We start from the raw sequence: 12112 nt of genomic DNA on the forward strand, positions 1-12112 counted from the left end.
GACCACAAATGGCATGATTTCATTGATATTACTGTACAATATACCCCAATCCAGAGAAACGAAAAATACTTCATGGCTCCTGGAAGAATTGTAGGGAAATGTAGAATTATTGACAATGGGTATGATTTTTTAGCGTTCTATAAAGGTTCTAAAATTGGCAATAGTGATGATCACACAACCCTAAGTATGCTTTTAAAAACCCCACTGAATTGCATGCTCATGAGTGAACTGTCTAATACCTAATTACAACTCGGTAAAGTATATCAAGTGTTTTTAAGATGGATTGCAAAGAGGAGATTCTGAAAACAATAATAATAATGATAATCACAAATTAAATCATCTGTGTAACTTTATGTACTTTCTTCCCACACTAACTCCATGCTCCATCCATAACAGTTCCCTTGTAGATCCCATACTATATTATCTTATTAGATGCCTTGTTAACATACTATATCTGTTTCTTGGACTTCTCTTTAGTCCTTCTTTATCTACCTAATTCTTACATATATAAAACTAGTCAGTTAATTAATTGTTGGAACGATCAACTTCAAAACCCAGTGGCCTAACACGCTTATTCTCACTCATATGCCCTCCAGCCCCAGGCGACAGCCGGATCCAGGCTCTTCACCACTAGAGGTTCTGGACATCCTGAAATCTTAGTCTTCGTTTGTATCCTCCACCCTGAGTGAGAGAAACTTAGAGGCACTAGCATATATTTGACACCCTAAAAGGAGATTTAATTAATTATTTTAAATAAGATTTAATTATTTTGTTTAAGATGATGTCAGTATACCCAGTGATCTTGGATTTTAGTCCAACCATTTTAGTTTATTATTCTGTATCTGATATATCATATCTCAAATATCATAATATTCTTCACTCTCTCCAGACTATCCTCATGACTTTAGAGATAATTATTTTTAAGAATGAGAATACTGATAGGAGAGAATACTGTTCTTTTTTTTTTACTGGGGCTCTTATGGTGTAGTATAGGACATAAACCAGAGCTAACGGAAACTTTGCGTTAAGAATTAGAATGTATTCCTTAGAACTAATCAAAGTGTGATATATAACATCCAAAGTTCCCACACAGGTAGAGAAGTGCTATCAATTATCTGCCACTCCCAAGATGCTAAATTACGTTGGGTACTGTTCAAGAGAACCACAGCGGTAGCACATGCCTGTAATCCCGGCACCCTGGGAGGTCTCAAGTCCAAGATTAGCATTCACTGTTAATGGAACTCATAGGGAAAATTTTTCTTAAAATAGTTAAGGTCACTCTTGATATGTGTACTCTAAAACACAATGTAGCTAAGTGTGGCTTACATTAAATCCTTATAAAACTGAAGTCCTGAAATGGTTACAAAAATTTTGTTTCCCATATAATCTATTCATTTTTCCCATTTGATGGGCACAGCAACTGGTGGTACAAAATGTGACATGCTTAGGAGCTTCCATCTAAGGAAACACCTGCTATATTACAGTGGAATTCAAACTAGAGGATTGGAATACCTATTCCTGAGTTTCAGTTCGGGTCATAATTGGGGTGGGGAGGGGCTTTGGGCGGGCCTCCCTAGAGGGAGGAGGCGTTGCTAGAAAGCTGTGGAGTCTGACTAGAGTATTACCACTCATGTTAAGTCTCCTAGTAGTATTGAGTGAGGATTGGGCTGCGAGGACGGCATTCTTAACGAAATCTAGCTTCACTTGGCATTTGGATGGGATCTGCTGCCAGAGGCAGCTCGTCCTCCACCACTGAACTGAGAGCCGCTGTGCGGAGCCGGAGCCTGCAGAAGTACGCCTGAGAACGGGCGGTCCCAAAGGTCCAAGGAGCACCCGGGCTTTGTAAGAAGATCAGAGCTAAACCCTAAACTGCACAGCATGCCCGGGTTTGAAGCCTGAGAATAAGTCGGGAGACAGCCGCGTGTCGTTTGCTTAAGCAGCAGCCGCAGCAGCAGCCGCAGCCGGAGTGCAGCACCCACCACTCCAGCGCCGGACTTGTGAGTACTCAGCATCTCCCGTCCACGGACAGCCGGAGAACTCTGACTGGAAGCGATCCTTCACCTTTTCCTGCCCTCCGCATCTGCCCTCCTCCTTTGACAGACGACCGCCACCCTTCCTCAGACCGCAGGATGGAGAGCGAAGGCAGGAGCTGACCAGCACCGCCCCGCGACTCAGGAGGTGGAGATCCCCCGGGTCCGGCCAAATTCAACACCCATTTTCTCCTCCCTCTGCCCCTATATTACAGACACCCCCTCCTCCTTCCTTTTTCCCTCCTCCCTAGAGACAGGGGAGGAGAAAAAGAGAGTTCAGGTCGTCATGACTGAGCCGCAGGCACAGGATCTCCGGGCTCCCCACGCGGCGGGCGGCGCGCCCTCCCCTACCGAGGTCGGGTCTCCTCTGCTGGGTCGCCCGGACGCTGGTCCCTTCCAGGCGAGCCAGACCTCCCTGGACGCCTCCCCGGGGGTCTCGGCCATCCCCATCTCCCTGGACGGGCTGCTCTTCCCTCCGCTCAGCCAGGGTCAGGACGCCCCCGACGGGAAGACGCAGGACCAGCAGCCGCTGTTAGACGCGGCGGGCGCGTACCCCGGAGCCGAGGCTGTAGGGGGTGCAGGAGGCAGCAGCTCTCGAGCGCCAGAAAAGGACAGCGGGCTGCTGGACAGTGTCCTGGACACGCTCCTGGCGCCCTCGGGGTGCAGGCAGAGTCGCACCAGCCCTCCCGCCTGCGGGGTCATTAGCCCCTGGTGCTTGTTTGGCTCAGAGCTTCCCGAGGACTCCCGGGGTGCCCCCGCCGCCAGGGAGGTGCTGTCCCCCCTCATGAGCCGGCCGGAAACCAAGGCTGGCGACGGCTCCGGGCCAGGAGCGGCCCCCAAGATGCTGCCCACCGGGCTGCCGCCGTCCGGGCAGCTGCTGCTCCCCACCCCCGGGGGCCCCCACTGGCCCGGGGCCGCGGCGAAGCCGGCCGCTCAACCGGCCGCGGTGGAGGTGGACGAAGACGCCTCCGAGTGCGACGGCTCCGCCGTCCCGCTGCTGAAGGGCGGCAAGCCCGCGGCTCTGGGAGGCGCCGTGGCCGGAGGCGGCGTCGCGGCCGGCTCACCTGGAGCTGCCCCGGGAGGCGGCGCCCACGTCCCCAAGGAGGACTCGCGCTTCGCGGCGCCCCGGGGTGCGGTGGCGGAGCAGGACGCGGCGGCGGCGCCCGGGCGCGCCCCACAGGCCACCGCAGTGGTGGATTTCATCCACGTGCCCATCCTGCCGCTCAACCATCCCTTCCTGGCCGCGCGCACCCGCCAGCTGCTGGAGGGAGAGGGCTACGACGGCGGGGCCTCCGCGCCCAGCGCCTTCGCGCCGCCGCGGGGCTCGCCCTCGGCCGCGGCCACGCCGGTGCCCTGCTGCGACTTCCCCGACTGCCCCTACCCGCCCGACGCCGAGCCCAAGGAGGACGCCTTCCCCCTGTACGGCGACTTCCAGCCGCCCGCGCTGAAGATCAAGGAGGAGGAGGAGGGCGCGGAGGCCGCGGCGCGCTCCCCGCGCGCGTACCTGCTGCCCGGCGCCAGCCCCGCCGCCTTCCCGGACTTCGCGCCCCCGCCGCCGCCGCGGGCGCCCTCGTCCAGACCCGGCGAGGCGGCCGCAGGGGGCGTAGCCGCCGGCGTCGCCGTCCCGCCCGCGCCCGCGCCCGCGCCCGGCTCGGCCCTGGAGTGCATCCTGTACAAAGCCGAGGGCGCGCCGCCCCCGCAGGGCCCCTTCGCGCCGCTGCCCTGCAAGCCCGCGGCCGCCGCCTGCCTGCTCCCGCGGGACGCGCTGCCCCCCGCCGCGCCCGCCGCCGCGCCCGCCGCTCCCGCGCTCTACCCGCCGCTCGGGCTCAACGGGCTCCCGCAGCTCGGCTACCAGGCCGCGGTGCTCAAGGACGGCCTGCCGCAGGTCTACCCGCCCTATCTCAACTACCTGAGGTGAGGCGGGGTCCTCCGCGGCGGCCCGTGAGGCCGAGGGGGTGGGCGGCCCGGACGGGGCGCCAGGGCACTGTGGCCCCTGCTTCCCTTTTCTCCTTAAAAGGGGGCGCCAAGGCGGTACAGAATGTGCTATTTTTAGAGAGTGCCTCCCAGACGGCATTTTTCAAACAAATCTGCAGATTCCGAAGCAGGACCAACCCCGATTGAAAAGTGCAGCGTCACAGTAGATCCCTTGTTGCCCCACAGGTTGGAAACCACTAGGGGAGTTGGATGCTCAGTGAAATGTTTCTTTCCTGGGTGTTTACGGGAATGTGCACAGGACGGGGACTAGGACACTGCCCTCTCCCCCGCGAGATGGGTGGGACTGGAAGGTGAGGGACAGAACGCAAAGCAGAATTGGGATTGGCACACCGTATTCTCACCGTTTCATAAGCATCCCAAGATTAAAATTAATTCTAAGTGTGATATGTTTGTTGACTCAACATCAATCACTGCAGTGCACCATAGTCTAATATGGTTTTGGATTCCCGACCACTTTCGTCACACACATAGTTTCAAGAACGTTTTAGTTTTTACATACTGAAGTAATGGAACGTAAAAGAAAAAAATAAGAATGTTCAGTTTGGTAGCCTTTCATTCTATGAACAGGAGAAATAGTATACAGAACACTGCAGTCACACAACGCATATCTAATTAAACAGTCGTTGCATAGTTGTTTGCAAAACTCAGAATAGGCATTGCTGATTGAACTCTTCAAACCGTGTTGTTACCTACCATACAGGTAGGGCATACCGTTCCATTTGTCAAAATCTAAATTGCTTCTCTGTAAGGACTTCTGAGGGAAGATTTCTGTTTTATTGATTGGCAGAAGTTAACTTTCCTGAACATGAATTGCTACACTAATTACCGTTCTTTCTATGTTGGTACTACTAATGAAGGCTAATACTTTGCAAGTCAGGTGAACTTGATTACACATGGTCTATTAAATGCTCAGTGTGAATTGTATTAAGTTTCAAGTGTGTACAATATAATAGTGTAATTTTAGAAACCCCCTTCAGCTTAATGAGAGCTGCTTTAAGAAACCTTTAGTAACATGGTAGTGAACCTAAAAATAAGTGGAGTACTTGCTTTGTGTTTCAAGACCGGATTCAGAAGCCAGCCAGAGCCCACAGTACAGCTTCGAGTCACTGCCTCAGAAGATTTGTCTTATCTGTGGTGATGAAGCATCAGGCTGTCATTATGGTGTCCTTACCTGTGGGAGCTGTAAGGTCTTCTTTAAAAGGGCGATGGAAGGTAGGCTTCTTTTTCCTGATTCTCAATTATTGGTCTGATTGTTACTGAAGGTCATCTAATATTAATTATCCTTTGTTGCTTCTAAGAAATGGTGATATTTCACTATAATTTAAAATGTCTGACATAACAGTAATATTTACTGTAATACTGTACAGTGAATGTGGTTGTGTATCATAATTTCATACTCTAACACTTTCAATAGCCAACACAAGTCATAATTCTGAGGACAGTGTTATTTTATTAGGTAATCAGTAGACTTTCAAAATCAGCTTTGTTCAGAGGCTGGGGATTTAGCTCAGCGGCATAAGCGCCTGCCTTGCAAGCAGGCAGTCATGAGTTTGATCCCTGGTACCGATAAAAACGAAAAAGACAAAAAAAAAAAAAAAAAAGATCAGCTTTGTTTGAATGCTATTTGAACTACATAACGATTATACATGTAAAATGATTTTAAATTTTGAATAAAAGTGCTATTAGTTGAAATTATATATACATATGGATATTAATGAGTTATGTATACATGTGCACATGTAGCACATGTATATGATGTAGTTAACATATATAACACAACAGGTACATATATATTAATGAAACATGTATATGATGCAGTTACAAATTTTGTGCATGGTTTTCCTACATGAATATTTATTTATGCAATGGTAATTTCAAACAAAAATCTTAAATTCCTTTTCGTTTAATGTATTTTTAAGTATGTAAGAGAATAGAAGTAAAATGCTTAGAACAAATGAAAAATGTGGACCTCACAGTAATATAATGTCTTCTACTTCTGAAGTTTTCTAATTTCAAGAACCTTTGACTTATAAACAGGAGGGGAGGAACTGGAGGATTTTCATTACAAGGTGATTTCAAAGACATTTCTAATAAAAATATGTGCTCTATATATTTTTTGAATTTATTAATGTTTGATTGATACTAAATGTGTTCAAGAGGTTTAGTTGCATTTTAAATTGATTGAGGCACTGTTAAAAGAGGGTACTTGAGAACATGGGGCAAGTCAAGTGATCTATCATCCCTGTGCACATGGTGTAGTCAATTCAAGATGCAAGTTGCATGGGAAAGTTGATTTTTCCTGGCTTTGAGTTCTACACCATTCCCTCTGCATTATGAATTCCTTCATTCTTAATATTGCCTTAAGAATAATGTAATTTTACAAGTGAGTAATCCCTTTAAAATCTCCAAAAGGTCAGTTTATTAGAGCTTAGTTCCTTTTTACAGATAAGCAAATCTCAAAGACATAAATCAGAGTTCCTAAAAATCATACAACTGGTTAGTAAATGATTCGTAGTAAACACAGGCTAAATATTTTGAAATTGCAGTGCTTATAAATCATAAGTGCTTTGTGCAGATATGTGTCACTTAATTCTCAAAAGTTCCTTCATAAAGTGGATGTATCTAATAAAGAGTATTTCAACTACAAAATATAAGTGTTTTCATATCATCATTACAGTAGCATCAGAATTATAAAATTTATTTCCAAATTCACTCTTGTAGAATTCACCCTTGTAGAATTTCCATTGTTGGCCTGGTCCTATTTGAATCTTGAGTAGTAGAAATAAATCACCCTTATTCAGCAGTGTTTATAAAGAAGTACTTTAGATAAATGTAGAAAAATTATCCATGAAGTTAGAGTAAGGTTATAGCATTCTGAGAAGATTCATTCATTCAGCATTTATTAAATGCTGCTTATATTTAGATTTATGTGGAAGGTTCTATCCCTGAATTTATCTCCATCTGTCTTTTATACAGACAATAATAATAATTAATACTTTTTAGAGTTCATATGAATATTAAGTGAGTAAACATATACAAAGTATTTAAAAGAATGCCTCACATATTGTTGGGTTCCAGTGGTGTCTCTTTCACCTTCAAGGAGCGTTTAATAGGATTGGGGAAGTAACATACATGCACATAAATATTTAAAGATTCTCATTAAACAGCCACATAAGTGATTCTTTAATGCATAAGAGATTTGTGTAGTTTGTGTTGTGTAGAGGGGAGGTGGTTATGGGTTGCAATGTGGATGTTCTGCAGTTATAAATGTTCACAGAAAATAGATCCTCATGTGATTATTTAAGAACAAATAAGATCTCCAGACATTAAGGAGGGCTTTAACATACACATTGAAGAAAGTTGTATAGACTAAGATTGCACTGAATAAGAGTTGAATGTTCATCTTAGAAAATTGTGAAAGTTAAAAGGTTGAAATTTAGATTGCTAATGTTCGGGTGAATTGAAAGAGAATCCATGATTGACACCAAGAGAATAGAGAGAAATTTCTAGAGTTTCAGGAATGAGAAAAGTAAGTAGGAGAACTTTTATAGTTAGAAATACCACATTTGAAGTCTCATAGTAAACAGAGCTGTGTGATGAGCTGGTCCAAGCTCTGTTTTGAAGTCAGGATGGGCAGTACCTGACAGTCAGTAGGCAGCAGTCTGGACCTTAACAGCACCGTGGTCAACAGTGGTGAGAATGGTATGCTAAAGTGGTTTCTGTGTGCCAATGACTAAGCAGTTTATAAATCTCAGCTAATTTAATCCTTGCAACATAACCATTATTATTTCTATCACTTTAATAACTAGGAAATTAAACTGTCTTAATCACAAATAGGAAGTGGTAGAGTCAAGATTCAGACTCTGATGTCTGCCATCAACTGCCAGGGCTCCTTATAATAGGAAATGTGGTCAAACATGTTTCCAAGAACTGATGTATCTAGAAAGATAAAGTGAACTCCAAAGGAGAAGGAAAAATGTGTAATATCAATGAATGGATATATTAACTTCACATGTAGGGTGGCGATGAGAAGGCATAAACAAGGGCTGAGAACCAGTTTCCACACTTCTCTTCTAAGTTAGGAGTATAAATGATAGAAGCTATAAAGTCACCAAAAAAATGATGACATGTATGGCACAGAAAAGCATGAGACTGAGATAGAGAAAAAAGATATCAGTAAGAAAATAGAGTAGGTATTTTTCTTAGGCTAACTGTTTAAAATATGTTAGCTGAAAAGGCAGTTGGTCGAATTCCTTTTCCAAGACTTGTAGGGTTGAAGTGAACCAGGAAGTGGTCAAGAATTGCTTAATGTCTTTCAAGATGAAATGACCTGCTCTTCCTACAAATGGCAGGCTAATGAACCAGTGCTGTGAAGGAAAGAGTCGTTTTCTTTATTTCTGTATGCGCTATGAACAGCTTAGTGCTAGAGAAACACTAGACATTCCAATAAATAACTATTTGCTACATGAACCAGACATAACTGATAATGCCACACTCTCATTCTTTGGATACTGCACTCTGACAATATTTATAAAAGTACATTAGATGTAATATGGTTAAATTAATATAGTTAAAATGTACTATTTAGAAGACGTGAGGCTATGTAGGTATTGATGGTTTTTAATTGTATTATCTTCATTCTTATTCATGTATTAATTCATATGAATTAATTACCTTCGCTAAATTAGTTTGGGTATTAATGTGCATGTGCTATGCTAAATGCTAGTGAAGGTACAATAAAATATAACAGATTAGGCTAGCCACAGCTATGGTGGAGTTTATAGGGGATGAGGCACATGTAATCAACTTATAAACAATTAACCAAATGAAAATATGATTGTTATTAGATCGTACAAGAGACTGACAGCTAGAGAATTGACACCTTACCTTCATCCCAGTCAGAAGCTGGATTTAGTGTGGAAACTCAGAATTTAGAGCTATTATAAACAGGCTACATAGGAAACCGAAGAGAAATGTTTTCATGAATAAGTTATTTTTTCAGGAGTTGATGATATAGTTGATAATAAGTTAATAGGAAAACTAATTCAGTAGCATAGTTCTTGATATGGATTCTGAAAAAGCAATATTAAGCATACAACTTCTTTAAATTTTAATATAAATTTCTTTTTCTGTCTTTAGATTGCTGTTATGCTTTCTCTGTCTTTGGTAGTCCACAAAATTATCCCATTTCACTATAATTTGTTTGACTAGTAGTTGGACTCTTAAGAAGCTATTAGTTTGCTTTCCAGTAGAGTCTAAATTTTGGCAGTTTTCCCATTACTCTAAAAATAACTGTGTAGTGATTCACTAGACTTTATTTCAAAACTTTAGCCAATTTTTTCTCAACCTTTAGATTTCCTCGTTTAATATTTAACATGAATAATAGGCTGGTTTCAAGGACAAATTTTGTATCACAACACACTGAAGTACTCTTCCGCTATACTAAAAAAGAGGTAGTTACAAAGAGAGAATTTGGTATGGTCTGTGCAGTACTTGGTTATGGAGTACTCTCAGATTATTAGTGCTCCTTCAGGATCTGTATATTAACACCTCTGTAGGAGCCACTAGGGAAACAGGAATACCTGATGCTCATGATGGTCTTAACAGCTATGTTTCTACTTTGACCATTGAGCCTTGGACCAGTATATTCTCCTTCAAAAATTAATACATTACCAATAAAGCACAACTCCTTTCTATTCAATATCATTAATCTTTTTCCTTTCATACAATTTTTAAAATCCTTTACTTGTGTGTGTGTGTGTGTGTGTGTGTGTGTGTGTGTGTGTATAGTATGTTGTTTGGGTTACGTTAAAACAAATAGTGTCACATATCATATATTTTACTTACAATGACTGAGTACTGGCATGTGTGTGTAGTTCCAACTGCACTTTACAAAGTGAAAATCCTCTTGTTAGGTATTACTAATTATACCATTACTCAAGTAAGCATTTTTTGCACTTGCTTCCTTGGTATATACCTTTTACTTCTTTCTAGATTATATTTCAGTGTTTTGATATAGCTCAAAATGAGCTACATAATTATCTTCTTTTCTGCTGCCATAATGATTTGGTTCATTAAATTATCCACTCCACACATATGCATTTATACTTACCGCATTCAAAGGTTTTATGTAATGGTGTTACAAAAATTAATATATATGTAAGCCTTGCCTTTGACAAGCATAGAAAGAACCAAGAAGAAGAAACCAAATTAAAACAAAAATCAATCTGTTCTATAGCTAGTGACATGAGAATATTTTGATGTGCTATGCCAAAGCCATAGAAGACATGTTTTCTTCTCACCATTATTTCCTAAATAATACATAATGACAACTATTTATATAGTTGTTTGCATCATTCACGCATTATAAGAAATTTAGGGATAGTTTAAAGTATTCAGGAAGATATGTGTAGCTTATATGCAAATACTGCACCATTTTACATCAGGGACTTGAGCATCTTCAGATTGTGATGTCTGAAAGTCGTTCTGGAACCAGTCCCCTGCACTCCCTGAAGGACAGTGGTTACTGAAGGGGTGTTGCTTGCGTGTGAACTTGGCACCTGTCTACTCCACACTGGTCTGCCTGGTCCCAGCTCCCCTAGTGCTACATAATAGCCACATCTGCCACTTGGCCTTTAGATAACCTAGAATATTGAAAGACACTAGTGCAGAATGAAACTTGTGATAGACAGTTGAAGCAAAAAGCTGGAGATCACCTTGCATTAGGAATTAAGGAATCCAGCCAGACCAGGAAAAGCTAAAAATAGACATAGATCTAATTTCTCTCACAATTAAGATGTTCAAAAACCCCTTCAAACCCTAGGTTATGTTCTCAATTGTCAGTAGTACCTAATCTGACTTAGTAGCAAGACCAGATTTGAATTTACATGAGGATGTTTTATAGTCTATAAGAATATTCATTTATTTTGCTGCTTAAATATATTTTATGATAAGATATTGCTCTGTATAACCTTTCTAAAGTACAAACAGTTGTAAATTTTTTAACATATCCAGCCCTCCTGAATGGTATTAGAGCTACTATTGCAAAGAAAGATGGAGAGAGAGAAAGAGACAGACAGAGACAGACAGAGAGAAGACAGAAAGCAAGTTCATCCCTTTTACCATACGAGGACCTAAGAAGGTGACAGTCCCTCTCAGACACCAAATCTGCCAGTGACTTCTTTTGGGGCTTCTCTCCAGAACAGTAAAAAATATACATTTCTACTGCTTACAAGCCACCTAGTTTATTGCATTATATTATAGCAGCTCTAATTGACTAAGGCAACTTAGTTGTCAAAATCTGAAGGCAAACAGCTGCAATTTTATTTTTTGTAAGGGATAAGATTATGTGATAGGCAATTTAAGCACTCAAAAATTTCACTTCATCTAATGAAAACTGTAACTTCCTTTGGGGATCCATCAGCTAACAATGACAGACAAAAATCCACATAACCCGATTTTCTACCTAATACACCTGATAGGAATAGTCCATGCAAAGAAGTTGGTGGCCAGCTAAATGTATTTGTCAAATAATCATTTACCAAAACTTTGCTGAAGATTTAATGAAAAAAAAATTAGGAAAAATTATAGTGTGGAAGGTTTACTAGGATCAAGAATAATTTTATTTCTCTTGGTTTATATTGTAATGAATGACTGTCATAAAACTCTCAGTGAAAAACTGAAAATTCAGCAAAACATGAGGCCACATTACAGCCAAATGATCGGGGCAGGTTTGTGCAGCCTGGTGGCCTGAGGCTGGGCATCTGTGATGCAGTCCGAGTCTGTCTGCTGGCACCTGTTGTTCTGTCACCATGGTTGGGTATCAGTGGAAAACATTCTGGGTCCTCTGACCACAAAGTCTAGGAAACCTGCGTAGGTGGCACCAGTTTTGCCAGTTTATTTGGGGAGATTGGCGGAAGTTAAGACTACTCAGGGTTTCCTGCTTTTTTTCTCTGGTCAGCCTCCCTCCTTTTTCTACTTTAGAGAAGAAAAGCTAGTTGAAGGACAGGAGCTATTTGAGAATTACAAGACCTGAGGTAACATGATCATAAGATGTCTTATGGTAGAGTTTTATTATGGGTAGGTGA

At 42.7% G+C, this 12112-nt stretch overlaps 1 protein-coding gene and 1 long non-coding RNA gene across 5 annotated transcripts in view; one reads left to right on the top strand and one right to left on the bottom strand.

Moving 5' to 3' along the window:
• LOC134477665 (uncharacterized) overlaps positions 1-3652 on the bottom strand; it is a 37678-nt gene extending 34026 nt beyond the window's left edge. Inside the window, exon 1 of one of the 2 annotated variants that reach the window (XR_010049770.1) lies at positions 3535-3652. This is a non-coding gene — a long non-coding RNA (uncharacterized LOC134477665). Of the gene's footprint in view, positions 1-3094; positions 3220-3534 lie in introns of those variants that run through there. The other variant, XR_010049769.1, reaches the window with a different exon arrangement.
• The window catches only part of Pgr (progesterone receptor), a 71475-nt gene continuing 61028 nt past the window's right edge, over positions 1666-12112 (top strand). The window contains exons 1-2 of one of the 3 annotated variants that reach the window (XM_063256190.1): positions 1666-3944; positions 5086-5237. In XM_063256190.1, the coding sequence (XP_063112260.1) occupies positions 2317-3944; positions 5086-5237 (1780 nt within the window). In that variant the 5' untranslated portion in view covers positions 1666-2316. The remainder of the gene's footprint in view (positions 3945-5085; positions 5238-12112) is intronic. The other 2 variants (XM_063256189.1, XM_063256188.1) reach the window with 2 other exon arrangements.

This window comes from Cavia porcellus, unplaced genomic scaffold (assembly GCF_034190915.1).
Source record: "Cavia porcellus strain 051 isolate PalLab524CR breed Dunkin Hartley unplaced genomic scaffold, mCavPor4.1 scaffold_9, whole genome shotgun sequence".
Classification (NCBI taxonomy): Eukaryota; Metazoa; Chordata; class Mammalia; order Rodentia; family Caviidae; genus Cavia; species Cavia porcellus.